Raw genomic sequence first — 19,177 nt, 5'->3', positions numbered from 1 at the left:
CACCAAGGTGAATATGGAGGTTCCAGGGTGCTACTTTGAGGTACAGAATGTCACACAAATCCACTTATCATTCATTCTAAGATAAACAGTTATTTTCTGCTGATTATTAATTGATCAATTATCGATTATATTTGGGGATAGTTTCACAAAGGAATTTCAGCGTGGCACTGCTCAGGAAGGGGATTCTTTCACTCTCTCATATTGAAGCTGTTCCAGTGTGGATAAACAATGGAAAACACATTGGGCTAGAGAGAAAACAAGCATAAGAATGACTGTGTAGCCTAGTGGTTGGTACACTCAGCGGGGAGGTGGGAGACCTGGGATCCAGACACTCTGCTCTGATGACTTTTTAAATTATTTCTCCGCAGTGGCACAGCTTCAATAGGAGTGATTGGGGTTTTTTTCCCCCACATAAGGGTATTCTCAAGCTCAGTGATTACAATACCCATGTGGATGATGGCAGATCCTAATTCTCCTTCCCCCTCTCAGGTGGAAAGGGGAGTTGAACTCGGGATCTCCCATGCCTTAGGGGAGTACCCCTAGCCACTGGGCTAAAAGTCATGAGCAAGGGCTTCTGCTGCCCTCCCTGTAGTTGTTTTGTGTTAGCTCGGCTATACGGGCCCAATCTGGTAGGCAAGGTCCGAGCATGCTTACCAGATCAAGCCCACAGGCTAGTTAAGCAGAGGAACTCCTATTTTCTCAGTTCATGCATTGCTCTGGAACTTAGGAATCCAGACACCTGGCATGGAGCTGCAGTGCGCAGGCTCAGAAGCAGGAACATAGGTACCTAGGGAATTTTTACTGGAAAAATTCAGGCGCCAGGTGAGTTAAGGCACCTTCAGGGTTCAGGAGCAGCTGAACAGAGGTTTGATGACTCTCAGTGTGGCCTGATTCTGGGATTTAGTCGCTTAAAGTGGCAATTAGGTGCCTATGTCCCTTTGTGAATCTAGCCCACACTGATTATCAGTTTCCTTTACTAAGATTGGCTATTGCTGCCAATTACTGAAGAATATTGATGAATATTCTTCATTCCTAGTTATTGGTTACTATGGATTACTGTTTGCTTACTACCAATTCTGATCAGTTATTATTATTAATACTGATATCTACAGCTAACTATTATTGCTATCCAGTTATAGATTGCTATGCTAATTGCTTTCTGATTATTGTTTACTAGCAATTATTTTGATCAGTAATTAAACTATTACTGATTTTTTGTTACTGATGATTGCTGATTATTTATATTGATCACTGCTATTATAGCCTAGTAATGCTCAATTATTGATTCTTCACTAATAAGCTGGATAACTGACTATTAAAAATGATGACTTGCTGATTGCTGTGATGTAATACTGATTATTGTAATTGATTATTACTATTACTACTTATTGATTGTTATGATGGATGATTGATTACTTCTGACTCTGGCTGATAATGGTTACTATTATCAGTCGCTAAGTGCTGTGATGGGGCACATCACTAATTACTCTGGTTAATTATTGATTGCTGGTTGATTAGATAGTGGCTGATTCTTGATTGATTATTAATGGCTATTATAAATTGCTGTGACAGGGCATTGATTACCAATGGCTTTAATTGATTACTATGGATGTCTGATTGCTGTAATGTACAGCAGATTATTGGTGACCTATAAAGGATTGGTTACTGATAGGGGCTATTAGTGGTTGGTGATTGGTTACTGATTGCTGGGGATTGGCCCTTGGGGTTGTTAGCGGTTCGTAATGGGTTCCTGATTGTTGGGAACTGGCCATTGGGGCTGTTATTGGTTGATAATCAGTGACTGATGGCTGGGGACTGGCCATTGGGGCTGTTAGCGGTTGGTTGTCGGTTACTGATTGCTTGGGACTGAACGTTGGGGATGTTAGTGATCTGTTAGTGATGGTGGGGGTTGGCCGTTGGGGCTGTTAGCGGTTGGTGATCGGTTAGTGATTGCTTGGGATTGGCTGTTGGGACTATTGGTTGTCGGTTAGTGATGGTTGGGGACTGGCTGTTGGGACTATTGGTTGTCGGTTAGTGATGGTTGGGGACTGGCTGTTGGGACTGTTAGCGGTTGGTTGTCGGTTAGTGATGATTAGGGACTGGCCGTTAGGGCTGTTAGCGTTTGGTTGTCGGTTACTGATTGTTGGGGACTGGCCGTTGGGGCTGTTGGCGATCGGTTAATGATGGTTGGGGACTGGCCGTTGGGGCTGTTGGCGATCGGTTAATGATGGTTGGGGACTGGCCGTTGGGGCTGTTAGCGGTTGGTTGTCGGTTAGTGACGGTTGGGGACTGGCCGTTGGGGCTGTTACAGTTGGTGACCAGCTACTGGTGATCGGTGACCGTTTATCGGCACCAGACAGACACTGATTATCGCTTATCACCAGCTGGGCTCCGATTAGTCGCGGTGCAGCCGCGGACGGGGGCTGATCAGGCGCCTCCCACCGCATCGTGCCCGCTTAGGCTCACTGCCCAGCCCAGGGACGGGGTGGTTACTGCGCATGTGCAAAGCCGTCCCCCAGCAAGTCGAGCTCCGCTCTCACGCGCAGAGCGAATGGGGGGGCCAAGCTCCGTCCACATCCCTGGGGCCGGAAGCGGGGCTGCCCCTAGTCACGTGGGCACGGGTGCTGCAGCTCGGAAGTGTTGCTGGGGGGAAGGGCTGGTTGGGGGGCCGGCGGAGCGGGGGAGACGTTTTGCTGAGACACTGGCCGGATGTGAAGGGTAGAGGGGAGCGAGCTGGTGGTGGCCCGGTGAGTTCCCCACCCCCGGGGATAAACACCCCTCCCCGGGAGAGAGTGAGCCCGTCCGCGCCCCATGCACACAGCGGGGCGGGCGAGACCATTTGTGCGCCCGGGGAGGATGGGGGAGACCATTATGTGAGGGGATGGGGGGATTATGATGTGTTGAGGGTGATTGGGGCGGGGAGTGGATGGAGATGGGGGATACTATTGTGTGCACCCTGGGGGGGGGATGTCGTTGCAGATGGGGGGAGACCACTGTGCATGGGGGGGCAGGAAAGGGCTGTGGGGGAGACTATCTTATGCACCCTGTGGGGGTGGAGATGGGGTAGCAGATGGGGGATAGTAATGTGGGGGGGCAGGGAGGAGATGGGGGAGACCATTGTGTGAACCCTGTGGAGTGGGTGAAGATGGGGCAGGAAGTCCAGTGTGGATGTGCCCTGTGGGGGTCCTAGATCCCAGGGTAGAAGGGACCCTCCCCATAAGCTAGCACAGCCCAGAGAACTGCCCCGCACTGATCCCCGGAGCAGAGCTCTTACAAAAACAGCCTGTCCGGGTTCAGAAATGGTAAGTGATGGAGAATCTGCCACAACCCCAGGTACCTTCTTCCAATGCTTCGTCACCTTCCCCACTGTACATTTACACCTTATTTTCAGGCTGAATCTGTCTGGCTTCAGCTTCTAGCCATTGAGTCATGTTCAAGGTTTCTCTCCTAGATTCAAGAGCCTGTTGTTAAATATTTGTTCCTCATGGAGGTTCCCATTTTAAAACAAAACAAAAGTCCATGAGCTCACGCTTCCCTCAATTCCTTTCCTCCAATTCTATCCTAGAGCCTCTCCAATCCGGCTTCCACTCCCAACACTACATTGATGCAGCTTTCACCAAAGCCTCCAGTGACCTGTCTAGCCAAATCTCAGAGTCACTGCTCCATCCTCATTCTTCTTCTCTAGCCAGACGCCGACCTTTGATGCAGTTGACCATGTATTTTTCTTGCAATCTAGTCCTACTTGGGCTTCTATGACTCTGTCCTCTCTTAGTTCTCCTATCTCTCTAATCACTCCTTCAGCATGTCCTTCAGAGAATCCTCCTCCCCTCCCCCAACTTCTGTAGTGTCTGACAAATGTGGGAATTTTGCTAATATTTGTATGACTCGTATGTGTGCCGCAGTTTCTCTGTGTGTTCTGCATTGCTGTGCATGGAATGTAAAGGGTTAAAAAGCTGCTTTAGGGGCAGAGCAGGAGACATGACATAAGACATTGGGTCAGGTAACTGTTGTCTGGGATGGTATCAGTGGGTTGTTAAAGAACTGGCTGAAACCAATCCAGAATTAGTGGAGGATCCTGAAAACAATGGAAACCCGAATAGCAGGGACTTTCATGCCTAGCAACCAACAGCCAAAAGGAAGGAAGCAGCCCAAAGAAAGACTCTGAGCTGGAGAACAAAGGGGGAGGTATCAGGTGGCTATGCTAAGAGCTGGTCTTTGGAGAGAGACAGACACTGTCACCTGAGACGGACAGACAGAGAGAGAGCCAAAATGGATTCTAGCAGCTTGGCTGGATGGAGCCCTGGCCTTGGCCAGTCTGAACTCTGTCTTCATCTTTGCTTCTCTGTGCTAACCTAAGAACTGCCTTGCTGTGTTCCAGTTGGCTAATAAACCCTGCTCTGTTTTGAAAGGGCCGCCTGGTGTCATTGAAAATCCTTGATGAGGTGCATTGATCCCTGAAGAGGGCAAAAAGTCTCTGAACAGGAGTCTGTCTCAGTGAGACTTGCTGGGCAGAGCTCACAGGGTGAAGAAGGCGGGCTGGAGCCCAGAGGCTCAGGCTCCGAGGCATTGAGGCTGTGTGGCCTACCCCTAAGGAAGAGTGAGACCCCTTGGGGGCCTGGCACACTGATGGGGTTCCTCCAAGGGGCTGTTCAAAATCTAGGGTATAACACAGATCCCATGGGCCTGGGACAGTTGGTCGTAGAGGTGGGATACTGAATGCACCAATAATATTTTGCAGTAAGTGACTTGCAGCAGTCAAAACAAGATTAGTCAAAAGAAAAGGCAAGACTGTGGTGTATATCCACCTCCCTAAGAAGAGCTGTGTACGGAAAGAGGGTTAAATGTTGGGAAGTTAAACAAGGCCCAGCTCATTGCATGGCTGGAGAAGGATGATTGAGCCAGGGTCCAGGCCCAGGAGGAGTCCTGAGAGAGTCTGAGGGCAACAGAGGCAGTAGCAGAGTGTCCTCACGACCTGACTCTCCATCGCCAGAGATGGAACAGTGGAAGTTGGAGCTGGAAGTGAGGAAGCTTCAGCTAAAGGAACAGACACTAAAGGACCGTGAAAGGGAGTGAGCTGATTGATAGAAACAGTAAAAACATGAGTAGGCGCAGAACCAGCATGAACTGGCCAGGGAGAAGTGAAGGAGCACAAGGTCCCATAGAGGGGTAGGTGGGGAGAGACCATGAGAAGCCAGTTCTGCAAGGATTCTAGATACCAAACTACCCCAGTTTATGGGGAGGTGGGATATAGATGCCATTGAGAAGGCTTGCAATTTGAACCTGGTTGACCCTGCGGACTGGCTTCACTGTCTGACTCTGTTACTTGGTCCCAAGCTATAAGAGGCATATAGCCAGATGGATGGAGTTGACAGTGGGGGCTTTGTTGCTTATGTTTGAATCAACACCTGAAGCTTCTAGGAAAAGGTTTCAGTGTATGCAAAAGATCCAGGGTGTGATGTGTTTGGAAGCCACTACCCTGACGGGAGAATCTCTACAAATGGGGTAGAAAGGTGCAGGCATCAAAAAAGATATTAGAACTGGAAAAAGTGCAGAGAAGGGCATCAAAAATGATGAGGGGTATGGAACAACTTCCATATGAGGAGAGATTAAAAAGACGGACTGTTCAGCTTAGAACAGAGACGACTAATGGGGTAATGACAGGTCTATAAAATCATGAATGGTGTGAAGGAAGTGTTATTTTCCCCTTCATATAACACAAGAACCAGGGGTCTCCTGATGAAATTAAAAGGTAGCAGGTTTAAAACAATCATAAGGAAATACTTCTTCACACAACGCACAGTCAGTCTGTGCAACTCATCGCCAAGGGATGTTGTGAAGGCCAAAAATATAACTGGGTTCAGAAAAAGAATTAGAGAAGTTGATGGAGGATGTCAATATCAAGATGGTCAGGGACACAACTCCATGCTCTGGGTGTCCCTAAACCTCTCACCTCCAGAAGCCTGGACTGGACGACAGAGGACAAATCATTCAATAATTGCCCTGTTCTGTTCATTCCCTCTGAAGCCTCTGGCAGTGGCCATTGTCAGAAAACAGGATACTGGGCTAGACGGACCATTGATCTGACCCAGTAGGGCTGTTCTTACATCACTATGCTGGAGGATTTATATAACTTATTGGGTTGAAACAACTCTGTGGGATCTGTCCCCATGAGCTTAAAAGGTGGTCAGTGAACATGAAACCTAAGGTGCTTGTAGCACAGGCCAACTGGGTGATGAGTTTGTGGATGGTAGGGCCCGCTATGGAGAACATTAAGACCCAGGTTGGGTACCCAAAAGGGGGGGAGGGGTGTCATATAGTCGCCCCAGAAGTGGGATCTGAGTTAACCCAAACCAAGGGAGACAACCGATGCGGGTTGAGCATCTCCAAGAGATCCCAAAGACCTGTGGTGTAATATCTGTGGATATTGGCCAAGGCTTGATGAAATGAGGTTTAAACAGGACTCTTGATGGGTTAACTTGGTGAAAGCCATCGTGTGTGTGCGCTCTATGCCCTGGGGATAGGGGAAACCATTGTCTGTGAATGTACCCTATGGGGGAGATGGGGGCGACCAGTGTGTGTGTGTGTGTGCGCGCTCTATGGCATGGGGATGGGGGAGACCATTGTGTGAATGCAGCAGATGGGGGTGACCGGTGTGTGCGCTCTATGCCGTGGGGATGGGGGAGACCATTGTCTGTAAATGTAATCTATGGGGAGAGACCAATGTGTGTGTGTGTGTGCTTGATGGGGGAGACCATTGTGTCTGTGTGCCCTATCGGGGGTGGGGTGGGAGAGACCAGTGTGTGTGTGTGTGCGCGCGCCCTATGTGGGGGTATGGGATGAGGTTGGGGGAGACCACAGTGTGTACCCTCTGAGAAGGAAGAAGCCATTGTGTGCACCCTATAGGAGGTAGATCAGCCTTCCCTGCATTGGGGCAGAGTCAGTGTCGACCTGTGAATTGCTTCAGGCACCTCATATCAATGTTTTCGATGTCAGTGCTGCAGGTCAGTTGCCTGCCCATTGGGGTGACTGCCTGCGCCCCTCAGCTCAGTATGTATAGCTAGCTGGCGTGGTGCTGGGGGTTGCATGGAGGCTCTCTTGTTGCTACAACCATGATCCTGGCTTGCAGGGGGATTGGCCCAAACCAACCTGTGGGGGTGACTTGTGTCCAGTAGGGCCTTAGGCGCCAGTTTAACTGAACGGGTTTGCAGTGGCAGTGTTGCTGTGCAGAAGCATGCAGTTCAGACAGACGCGTCCCTTACTTGAGGATTTATTAGAGGATACTCTATATTCATAGACAAGTGAAGATAGAAGTTGATAAATACAGGTAGGAACCAAAGAGAAACAGTCAAATGAAAGAATCCTATCCAATTACACCACCTGAAAGCAGAGGGCTAAATACTGACAAATTTGATAAGAGCTTGTATACAAATGCAAGAAATCTAAATAAGATGGGTGAACTTGGGTGCCTCATATTAAATGAGGATATTGATATAATAGGCATCACAGAAAGGTGGTGGAAAGATGATAATGGGACACAGGAATACCAGGGTACAAAATATGTAAGAATGACAGAGGAGGCCATGCTGGTGGGGGAGTGGTAGAATATGTGAAAGAAAGCAAAGAGTCAAATATAGTAAAAATCTTAAATTAATCAAACAGAACTATAGAGACTCCATGGATAGAAATTCTATGCTTGACTAATAACAGTAGGAATATGAAACCGACACCTGACCGAGATGGTAAAGGGGATTGAGAAATGCTGAGGGAAATTCGAGAATCTACAGAAACAGAAAACTCAGTAATAATGGGGGATTTCAGTTATCCCCATATTGACTGTGTACATGTCACCTCAGAATGGGATGCACAGATAAAGTTTCTAGACACCATGAATGACTGCTTCTTGGAGCTGTTAGTTCTGGAACCCACCAGAGGAGAGGCAATTCTTGATTTAGTCCCAAGTGGAACACAGGATCTGGTCCAAGAGGTGAATATAGCTGAACCACTTGGTAATGGCCACCAGAGTGTGATTGAATTTCACATCCTTGTAGGAGAGAAAATACCAAAGAAACGTATGCCGTAGCATTTAACTGCAAAAAAGGGAACGACACAAAAATGAAGAGGCTTGTTAAACAGAAATTAAAAGGAGCAATCACAAGAGTAACATGCCTGCAAGCTTCATGGAAACTTTTTTACAAATCCCATAATAAGGACTTAAACTATATGTATACACCAAATAATAGTTTAAAGAGAGAGAACAGTAAGAGGACCAAAAAATGCCACCATGGCTAAACAACAGAGTAAAAGAGGGAGTTAGAGGCAACAAAGATGTCTTTTTAAAAATTGGAAGCCAAATCCTATTGAGGAAACTAGGAGTATAAACTCTGGCAAGTTGAGTGTAAAAGTATAATGAGGCAGGCCAAAAAAGAATTTGAAGAACAACTAACAAAAGACAGCAACTAACAACACCACAAGAAATTGTAACTACATCAGAAGCAGGAAGCCTGCCAAACAATCATTGGGGCTTCTGGATGATCAAGGTGTGTTCAAGGAAATAGAGGTTGTTGAGGAGAAGCTAAATGAATTCTTTGCATCGGTCTTCACTGCAGCGGATGGGAGGGAGATTCCCACACCTGAGTCATTCTTTTTAGGTGAGAAATCTGAAGAACTGTCCCAGATTGAGGTGTCGATAGAGGAGGGTTTGGAACAAATTGATAAATTACCATCTCCTCCTGAGAACTTACTATTGTTTAGTCAACCAAGAGTTCTGAAGGAATTCAAATATGAAATTGCAGAAATACTAACTGTGGTATATAACCTGCCGTTTAAATCAGCCTCTGTACCGGATGACGGGAGGATAGCCAATGTAATCCTTTTTTTTTTTTTTTTTTTTTAAAGGCTCCAGAGGCAATTATAGGCTGGTAAACCTGACTTCAATACCAGACACATTGGTTGAAACTATAGTAAAGAACAGAATTCTCAAACTCAGAGATTGAGAAGTGTCAGCACAGCTTTTGTAAAGGGAAATCATGCCTCACCAAACTATTAGAATTCTTTGAGGGAGTCGACAGACATGTGCACATGGCTGATCCAGTGGATATTGTGTACTTTGGACTTTTAGAAAGCCTTTGCCAAGGTCCCTCAGCACAGGCTGTTAAGCAAAGTAAGCAGTTCTGGGACAGGTGGGAAGGTCCTCTTATGGATCAATAACTGGTTAAAAGATGGGAAACAAAGGGTAGGAATAAATGGTCAGTTTTCACAGTGGAGAGAGGTAAATAGCAGATCTGTACTGGGACCAGTGCTGTTCAACATATTCGTACATTATCTGGAAAAAGGGGTAAGCAGTGACGTTTTCAAGATTCCAGACGATACAAAATTACTCAAGATAGTTAAGTCCAAAGCTGACTGCAAAGAGTTACAAAGGGAGCTCACAAAATGAGGTGACTGGGTAACAAAATGGCACATGAAATTCAGTGTTGATAAATGCAAAGTAATATACATTGTAAAACTTAATCCTGACAATATATACAAAGTGGTGGGATCTAAATTAGCTGTTACCACTCAAGAAAGAGATCTTGGAATCATGGTGGATAGTTCTCTGAAAACATCCGCTCAATGTATAGCCACAGTCAAAAAAGCTGACAATGTTATAAATTAGGGGTCTCAAACACGCGGCCACCGGCTGTATGCAGCCCGCAAGGTTATTTTCTGCGGCCCGCGAGCTCCTCGTGGCCTCCCCACCCTCCCCCAGCGTTTACCTAGAGCAGGTCCGGCCCGGCGCGCACCTGGGGCAGGGCAGGGCAGGCTCCCTGCCTGCCTGCCCTGCCCCCACGCCATGCCAGGAAATGGAAGGAACCTGGGGGAGGAGAGGCACAGGGGTGTGTGTGTTGATGTTGCTTCAGGCACCGCCCCCAGCAGCTCCCATTGGCCGTGGTTCCCCGTTCCCGGTGCGTGCCGGGCCAGAGCCCGCTCCTTGATCCCCTCCTGCAATCAAACCCCCTGCCACACCCCTCACCCCTCCTACACCCCAACCCACTTCCCTCCTGAACCCCACACCCTAACTCCCTGCGCTGAGCCCCTGCCACACCCCACACCTCTCTTGCACCCCTTGGGGGCGGATTTGGGGTGGGGATTTCGGGGCAGGGAAGAGGCAGGGCGGGGCCTCATGGAAGGAGTGGAGTGGGGGCGGGGCCAAGGGCAGCGGTGGGGGGAGAGGTGTCAGTAATGCGGCCCTTTGGCCAATGTTCTAGTCCTCATGTGGCCCTTGTGGTCATTTGAGTTTGAGACCCTGTTATAAATCATGAGGAAAGGATTAGTAATAAGACAGAAAATATCATAATGCCACTGTATAAATCCATGGTACGCCCACACCCTGAATACTGCGTGCAGTTCTGACTGCCCCATCTCAAAAAAGATATTTTAGAATGGGTACAGAGAAAGGGTAACAACAATGATCAGATGTAAGTAACAGCTTCCATATTCAGGGAGATTAAAAAAACTGGAAATATTCAGCTTAGAAATGAGGCAACTAAGGGGAGATGCAATAGAAGGCCGTAAAATCATGAATGGTGTGAAGAAAGTGAATGGGCAAGTGTTATTTACCCCTTCGCGTAGCACAAGAACTAGGCGTCATCCAATGAAATTAATAGGCAGCAGGTTTAAAACAAACATAGGGCAATATTTCTTCATGCAATGCACAGTCAGCCTCTGGAACTCATTGCCAGGGGATGTTATGAAGGCCAAAAGTATAACTGGGTTCAAAAATAAATTAGAGAAGCTTGATGGCCCATCAATGGCTATTAGGCAACATGGGCAGGGATGCGACCCCATGCTCAGAGTGTCCCTAAACCTCTGATTGCCATAAGCTGGGAGTGGATGAAAGGGGATGGATCACTCAAGAATTGCCCTGTTCTATTCATTCCCTCTGAGGCACCTGGCATTGGCCACTGTTGGAGGGCAGGAGACTGGGCTAGATGGACCTTTGGTCGGACCCAGCATGGCCGTTCTTATGGTTGAACAGGCACAACTGTGAGTGGAGACAGCCCTTGTTGTCTGTCCTTGTGCCGCTGAGGAGGCCGCAGAGGCGATGGTTGGGACAGGGGTGACGCAGGTCCATACTGTCATGCTTGGTGTCATGTGAACTGAGCCTGGGCCTGAAATGCTTTAGCAGGATCCTTTCCAGGGGTGCGGGTGCCCCCAGATAGAGGGATGCAGGCCCCTCCAAGCTCCTGAGCCAGTGGGTGCAGGAGTGGCGTCGGAACATGCCCTGCACAGGGCATTGGGTATCTTTTGCCTGTCCCTCAGTGTGAGTGAGCTGTGAACGTCCTGGCCTTTTCTGGTCAGAGCCAGTTCCTCCGCACTAGCCAGGTGTGGTCATGGCAGGACCTTGGGGCTTCTCTCGGGGGGGGCAGAGTCTTGGCCCCCCCCCACCTTTTCCCCCTCCCCACCCTCCTCAAATGCAGAAGGTCGCTCTGCCTCTGGCAGCCTTGGGTGTGGGTCCTGCAGGCTTCCTGCCAGGGAGCGATGTGGTGCCTTGGGAGGCAGGCTCAGCCATCCATCAGGGGGTTATCATGCTGGGCCAGCTCATTGGGTCTTGCCTGGTCCATGCAGCAGGACAGCTCCTTGCTGCCTGCTCCCCTGGGCCTGCTCCTCCCCCCCGCCCCGAGAGTCGCTGAGGCTGATGGGTCCCACCAGAGTGAGCGTGGACACAGACTGCCCCCACAGCTGAGGCCTCCAGTCATCCAGGACAGAGCGCTAATCTCTGGTGCAGTGATTCTGTCCTGAGAGCCCTGTCCTCTCCTGGATACTTCCTCTAGGGGACCACGGGATGGGGACAACCACACAGGTGGGGGGTGGCAGGGGAACCCAGGAGCCCCCACGGAGGGTGAGCATCCTGGAGGGAGCATTATGTGGATGTGAGTCATATGTCATCCTGACCATGCCCTGCATCCCCTCCTGTCCCGCTCCTTGTTCTCCACTCCCATCCCTGTCTCTGTGCTCGCCCACCTAGGTTTGGTTTTCACCCTCCCGCCCTGGGAATGGTTGTGCCTGTGTCTGAGCCACTCCACTCGCCCGAGGGGGTGGTAGAACATCATGTGTGGGAATGGCATAGACACGGGTAAGGGCTGATTTGGAATAGGGGAAGGGCCATGCCCTGTACACTCCCCTCCCTCCATCATTCACCATGCACTTCCCTCCCCTCCACGTGTCCGGCTGGTGCAGGTGCTGCTTCTGCTCCCTCTCTGCCTCTGGTGAGCTGATTAGCATGGTAACTGCTGCAGGTGAGCCATGGAAAAGCCCTTTCTCACTGGGATAGGTGCCCGGAGATTGGGCAGGGAGCTGGGCGGAGGGGGGCAGGCCTGCGTGGGTGGTGCTAGGGTAGTGGGCCTTGCCAGGGTAAAGGTGGCCGTGCCAGGCTCTTAACTCTCCGTCCTGCTCTCTTGCAGAGGATCCTGCCTGGAACGGGGGCTGGCACCCACAGTCATGGAAGATGATCCGGCTTCTCCTGCCAGCAAGGCCCCGTCCCCACTGAGCTGTATCCGGATGGTCCAGGCAGGCTGGTCGGAGAAGGAGGATGGGGCCTGGGAACAGAGCGGAAGCGTGCAGGATCCAGCGATGGTGGGGAGCTCTCCAGGGCGACCCAGGAGTTCTCCCCTTCTTTGCCCACTCAGCCGGTGCCAAGGGAGGCATAGCCCTGCCACCCCCCAGGACACTGATGGGACAGACCAGAACCAGAACGGGGCAGAAGAGGAGGTGGTGTCCCCTCTGTGCCGGGAGCCCCCCCAGTCCCCAGCTCCAGGGGAGCCACAGCCCCGCAGGCCGTTCCGGCGGAAGCACCGGCTGTACGTGAAGCTGTCCCCTGGCCAGGTCAGTGTGTCCCCAAGCCAGGACAGGGGGCAGCCAGCCACTTCCGAGGAGCCAGGGCCTTCCCAGGGCAAAAGGCTGCGGCTGCTGCGAGGCCAAGCCAGCAACTTCCGGAGGAAGAAGAGACCCTTGGAGAATGGCCACGAGGCAGGGCCTGGCGACGTGGGGCCCTCCCTTCCACTCCGCCAGTGCAGTGGGGAGGAGGGGCAGGGCCCGGCACCAGAGGGGGAGGAGGAGGAGCAGGGCTTGGCATTGAAGCGGGAGGAGGAGGAGAGGCAGGGCCTGGCATTGAAGCGGGAGGAGGAGAAGGGGCAGGGCCTAGCGCTGGAATGGGGGGAGGAGGAAGAGAAGAGGTTCGGCTCCCCCAGGCTGGCTGGGCCTGGTACCACCCGCCCCAAGCCGGACTTTGTGCAGCTGATCGATGAGCACGGGATCTACTCCACAGCCAAGCTGGTGCTGGGCAGCACGGCGGGCGAGCTGGACGAGGGGGTGGTGCTGCCACCGCACCTGAGGCGGGCAGGCCCCCAGCTGGAGATCCGGGAGGTGATCGTGGACGACAAGCCCTTCGCGTGCAGCGTGTGCGAGAAGACCTTCAAGCGGGCCTGGGAGCTGTTCAGCCACGAGGTGGTGCACAACGAGGAGCGGCCCTTCCACTGCGACCTCTGCGAGGCCTCCTTCAAGCGCCACTCGGACTTCAAGAGCCACCGGCTGGTGCACACCGAGGAGCGGCCCTTCCACTGCGAGATGTGCGGCAAGAAGTTCAAGCGCTCGTCCAACCTCCAGGAGCACCGGCGCATTCACACCGGCGAGCGCCCCTACCAGTGCGCCTGCTGCGACAAGAGCTTCAAGACGCCCTACGAGCTGCAGCGCCACATGCTCACCCACTGCACCGAGAAGCCCTTCAAATGCGGCGACTGCGGGAAAGACTTCCCCACCTCCAACTCGCTGCTGCTGCATCAGCGCCAGCACTGCGACGACAAGCCCCACGTCTGCGGCGTCTGCGGCAAGAAGTTCACCTACGGCCACAGCCTCAAGGTGCATGAGCGGGTTCACACCGGTGACCGGCCCTTCGTCTGCCCCATCTGCGGCAAGGGCTTCAAGCAGTCCAACGCCCTCTCCTCGCACGAGCGGGTGCACACCGGCGAGCGCCCCTTCGTCTGCAAGACCTGCGGCAAGGCCTTCAAGCAGTCATCCTACCTGGTGATCCACGAGCGCTCGCACACGGGCGAGCGGCCCTACAAGTGCGAGGTGTGCCAGAAGGCCTTTGCCAGGCCCTCGCTGCTGCTGCAGCACCACCGGGTGCACAGTGAGGAGCGCCCCTACAAGTGCAGCTTCTGCGACAAGTTCTTCAAGGACCTGGCTTACCTGACGGTGCACGAGAAGGTGCACACGGGCGAGACCCCCTACAAGTGCAGTGTCTGTGACAAGGGCTTCGCCCACCCCTCCAACCTGCTGCAGCACCAGCGTGTGCACCGCGACGGCTGACCCAGTTCCTGCTCCAGCATGCCCCGCCGGGGAGTGCGGCCCATGCTGCATGCAGCTCCCAGTGGGTGCCACTCTGGCTGGGCCCTCATGGGAGACAGCTGCCAGCAGGCACTGAGCCGGCCAGGGGGACCATGGAGGCTACATCTCCCAACGTGCACTGTAGTCCCTCGTGCATCAGGGTGAAGCAGTGCATGCTGGGAGGAGCAATCCAGCCAGGCCACACCCCCTCACTACAAGGGGTGATGAAAGCTCCTATGTGCACATTGGGTATGGGCTATAGGTCTGCGGAGGGCTTGGTTGCCCTGGCCTGAGTCGCTGCTTGGCTCCAGGACTCCGTGGCCCTTCTCTGGGCACTCCTGGAGCTCGGGGAAAGAGAGGAATGGTTGGCTCCTCAGCAAGGGGTTTTCTCTGTGCCTGTCATGGGGGCTGGGCTGCGGAGAGAGAAGTCAGGTCCAGAGAGCAGGGAAACCCCCCTGAGCACTACCCGTCTGCTCAGCAGGGCAGTGCTACATCCAGCTAGGGGGAGCTCCCCCTCCCCACAAGGAGCTGCAGTGTGGTGAACGCTGAGCAGGGGGCTCCTCTGTGCTCCCTGGCAAGAAAGGGGTTTGTGAGCCCCACCTCTGTGCCATTGTCCAATGGCAGCCTCCTGACAGGGTCAACACACCAGACTGTGCACAGCCAGGGTGGCCCCTTGGGGATGCTCCATCAGCATCCCTGTGACCCAGGGTTCCTCTCCTGGGATAGCATAGTCCCTGCCAGGGGGTCGTGAGCTGGCAACTCCCCGTGTAGCTGGAAGGGGCTCTCTGGTCTCCTGGGTGAGCCCCAGGGGGGATGGGAAAGCAGGTTCCTTCTTGATCAGCAACATGGCTCCCAGCTGCCTCCAGCTGAGCTGAGCTTGTGTTCGTTCCCCCACTGCAATGGGGGCTGGGGAGTCAAGCCTCCGTCTACCCAGCTGTGGGAACTGAACCCACAGAACGAGGGCTGGGCCGCAGCCCCTCCTCGCATCTGGCACCCCCAGCCTGTGGGCACTGGGATGTGCACGTGACCGAGTCGCCCTCGTCGCTCCACAGACAGAAGGGGAGGTAACGGGATCAGCTCAAACCTTTTTGCCCCCTCTTGGTGTCGCAATAAGAAAACAACTTACACTAGATCCAGATCGGGTTCTCTGAACCTGCGCTGTGTGCGCACGTGCCAGAATGGCGTACAATGTGAATTACAGCCCAGAGCCACTTCGCTGCTAGCTGGTGCCAGGTGCACCCCCATGTGCTGTCTGCTCTGCTGGGCTGGGGGGATCCCTTGGGGATTGGAGAGTCGGCTCAGGGGAGTTCTCAGCTCTGAGTGGGGGTCGGGTCTGACACTTCTCCATGCTTGGGTTAAATAGGTGTCAACAGAAAGTCTGGATAAAACCCCCCCTACTGCCAGGAACAGTGGGACAGGCAGCCTGCGTTTCCCTATCTCAGTAAAAAAGGGAAAGGCGGGGTGGGGGTGCAGGGCAGCAGGGGCTCCTGTAAACATCATCCAGAAGCACCAGCACACAAAGCGAGGGGTGCACCCCAATTTCCTGTTTGAGACACAAGAAGCTACAAAGGGGGGATTGAATGAGGCCCCCATTGCCGGGCTGTTTCCTGGCCCCTCTGCCCTGGGAAGGCAGGGGTTAAAGATGCCTGCTGTGCCAGACTGCAGAGATGTGCAGCCAGTGGGAGGTTAGGGGGCCCTGCTAGCCGAGCTGAGAGCCTGGCACCTGGGTGACCCACACGAGAGCTGAAATGTGGCTGGCGCGGTGCCGTACGTGCCCAGCACTGCACTGCCTTTTATTATGGAGCGCTCGGGCCGCCCATGGACAGTACCTTGCCCCAGGGAGGGCTTGCCTGCCGTAGCACCAGACCCTGGAAGTGTCACCCTGCTGGAGCTCCGGTAATAGGTGTTCCCATCTGCGCTGAGATACACCAGGCATCGTGTCAGTCACCTTGGCCCCTCCAGGTCCTGTCCTGGCAGGACCCAATTTGCTAGTGAGGACAAGGTTCAGTTGCAGCCATTGTGTGCTGCTGGCCCCTGAGTGTGGACCCAGAGCCAGCAGGCCTGGCTGTGTGTGGAGTAGGTGGCAGGAGGTGTCCCCACCACCGCCGTTGCTTGTGCAGGTGTGCTTGCTGCACTCACACCTTCATGTGCCGGTTTACCTACTGTGTGGGGTGCTCCCAGGAGCCATGTGGGGCATGAGAGGATAAATGCCTACTACTGCTACAGCTAAGGGACTGCCTCCTTCAGTTCCAGCTGTAGATGTCCAGGGGTTGGTAGAGCAGGGCCTGGGTTCAAATCCTGCTAGTGCTGAGGGAATGTAGATGGGGCTGTGGGATCCTTGCCCTGTTCTCAGGGTTGAAATAGAAATATGGAGATATACCTATCTCGTAGAGCTGGAAGGGACCCCGGAAGGTCATTGAGTCCAGCCCCTGCCTTCACTAGCAGGACCAAGTGCTGATTTTGCCCCAGATCCCTAAGTGGCCCCCTCAAGGATTGAATTCACAACCCTGAGTTTAGCAGGCCAATGCTCAAACCACTGAGCTTAGGAGATGTGGAGCCAGTTCCTCAAATGGCCAGTCCTCCTGCAGGGACAGCATGGACCGGCCCCCTTTCCTGCACCCATTTAACTTATGCCTACAGGGTGCTGGGAGGGGAGTCCCCTGGTTAATGCCCTAGCAGCCTTGTCCCGTGTGGGGCTGTGAGAGCTCCTGATCCATCTGCCTCTCCAGGCCTGAGGATACCCTCAGGGAACCCAACTCAGGCCCTTTCCTGGCCTTAGCTCCCCCCGGGGCACACAGTGTCCCCCCCCATTCCACATGCAGCTGAGGAGGCAGGTGCCCTTTATCTGCTCCCTTCCGCCCCCCCCCCCCGCAGTACCCCTTTCTCTGCTCAGATGGGGTGCGTTCCTGTAGCAAAGGCTGCTCAGAGAGACCCCCCAGTGGAGAAAGGGCAAGGATGTGTGAGATGGGACCAGCGGAGCCATGTGTGCAGTAGCGGAAGGGTTTACAGCCTCCCACCCCAGGGGAGCAGGGTGTGGGGTGAGCCAGGTTCTCCTGGGGCTGCTGATTGCACCCCTCAGCCAGCAGTTCTCTCCATGGCTGTGTTTTGGGGCTCAGTAGAGGGAGGGTTGCTGCTAGCATGGGAAGAGCCTGGGGGGCAGTCCAGAGCAGTCCCCTCCCTAATTCAAAGGGCTGTAGCTGAGGTGAAGGCGCTCTGACACAGCTCCTGCATGGTGGGGGAGGGGGGGTCGTGCTTCCGGTGCTGTGACTGAGAGGAGATGGCTGCTTGCTCTGCCCGACCCCGCCCCTCCAAGCAGCAGGGAACCTTGCCGCCTGGTGATTGGTTGTTCTGTTGCACGCGCACACACCCCTCCGGCCTCTGTGGGGTGCATAGGGGACGAGACCTGGCAGGGGAAGTGGCACCACTGGGCTTTGCCCCTGGGAGCGGCAGGTAGAGCAATTCACCCACACGGTGCCCAGAGGGTTCACCTGACAGCTGCAGCCTGTCGCTGGGTGCTGCATCCCCGTGCTGTGGCCGTGCCCCGCACTGTTTTAGGCAGTGAGGTGTGGCCCGGTGGGGTGGCAGTGTATTGCCCATGGTCTGAGGGCACTGTGGTCGCTCTGTAGCGGGCATGTTTGGTTCAGCCCGCGCCACGCCCAATGCCTGTAGATTCCAAACGCTAACCCTCCCCTGCAGGGGCCTGGCCTGGCTGCTGGGTGCCCACGCCTTGGGGCTGCCCATCCCCAGCTGGCATCTGCAGGGCCTGGCTGGGGACACTATCCCAACATGCCGGGGGGGCCACGCCCTCCCTCAGGAAGGTGGGGGCAGGGCGGCCTCTGGGCACAGATAATTATTTAAGTGGTCATGGGACATTTCAAGTTCCTGGGCAGGTCCTGCATCCCCTGCAGCCAGGAAGGAGCGTGGGGTGGAGGGGATGGGCCCAGCCAGCCTTAGGGAGAGCCAGGTGTCTTCTCACTACACCGCTGGGCCTGCCTGCTTCTCGGGGCCTGGGGCGACTGCCGGGCAGCATCTCTGGGCTCCGGCTGCTGCTAAGCTCCGTTCTGGTTCCTGCGGACTGATGGCTCTGCCTGCCCATCAGCGGGGGGAGGCTGGGGAAGGACCTTTCCCAGAGAAGGTCACACTGGGGGGCAGCAACCCCCTGTACCCAGACTCACCCTGCGCCTGTGCTGGCCTGGAGGTGCCTGGCTCCACACTAAACTCCCCAGCACCGAAGCCATGGGACTCTGCGCGGACTCGCTGCCTCGGGTCCCCCTTTTGTATTGCTACTGTAGGGAAGGGTGGGGGACCCCCACTCAGCTCCTCAACACTAATTACAGGACAGTTATTTAACTGTGTCTCTGTCTCATCTCTGCTCTGTGGGCCAGGCCTGATCACAGCTCGCCAGTTGCTCCTGTTATCCCAGGGGGATCTACTGCCACCTGCCCCAGAGCCACCGGTTTGTAAATGTGGGCCCAGTTTGGTGCTTGTGGAGGAGGGGGTAGGGCAGGGAAAGGGGGAGAACAGGTGGGTGTTACCTAATCCACCTCCCGGAGCAATGCTAGTGTCCCAACTGACAACCCCTGCCTCCCTAGCCCTGAGGTGCCCCTTAACCCTCTCCCAGCCCCGGGTCTGTCCCTCCCAGGACCGGCTCCAGGCACCAGCCGAGCAAGCTCATGCTTGGGGCGGCAGATTCTAAGGGGCGGCGTTCTGTCCAGTCCTAGGGTGGCACGGCTGCCCTTTTTTTCCCCAGTTCACCGCTCCAGCTGCCCTGTAGGAGGCAGCGGCACGGAGGAGGGGAGCGCCCTGCTGGGAG

The 19,177-nt window shown here is 53.9% G+C and overlaps 1 protein-coding gene across 1 annotated transcript; it reads left to right on the top strand.

Annotated features, from left to right (window-relative positions):
* The first annotated feature begins 2,254 nt into the window (after nucleotides 1-2,254).
* Nucleotides 2,255-18,698, top strand: LOC123350253 (zinc finger protein 2-like). Its single transcript, XM_044988743.1, has 2 exons — nucleotides 2,255-2,271; nucleotides 12,444-18,698. The coding sequence occupies exon 2, from the start codon at nucleotides 12,481-12,483 to the stop codon at nucleotides 14,344-14,346; it is 1,866 nt and encodes a 621-aa protein (XP_044844678.1). The 5' UTR covers nucleotides 2,255-2,271; nucleotides 12,444-12,480; the 3' UTR covers nucleotides 14,347-18,698.
* The last annotated feature ends 479 nt before the right edge of the window (nucleotides 18,699-19,177 follow it).

Source organism: Mauremys mutica, chromosome 15, assembly GCF_020497125.1.
Source record: "Mauremys mutica isolate MM-2020 ecotype Southern chromosome 15, ASM2049712v1, whole genome shotgun sequence".
NCBI lineage: Eukaryota > Metazoa > Chordata > Testudines > Geoemydidae > Mauremys > Mauremys mutica.
Note: the sequence above shows the minus strand (reverse complement) of the source record. Positions and strands in the feature narration are given on the sequence as shown.

Bases quoted from the DNA above. Each gene is read 5' to 3' on its own strand.
- LOC123350253 (XM_044988743.1), top strand. From the start codon at position 12,481: ATGGAAGATGATCCGGCTTCTCCTGCCAGCAAGGCCCCGTCCCCACTG.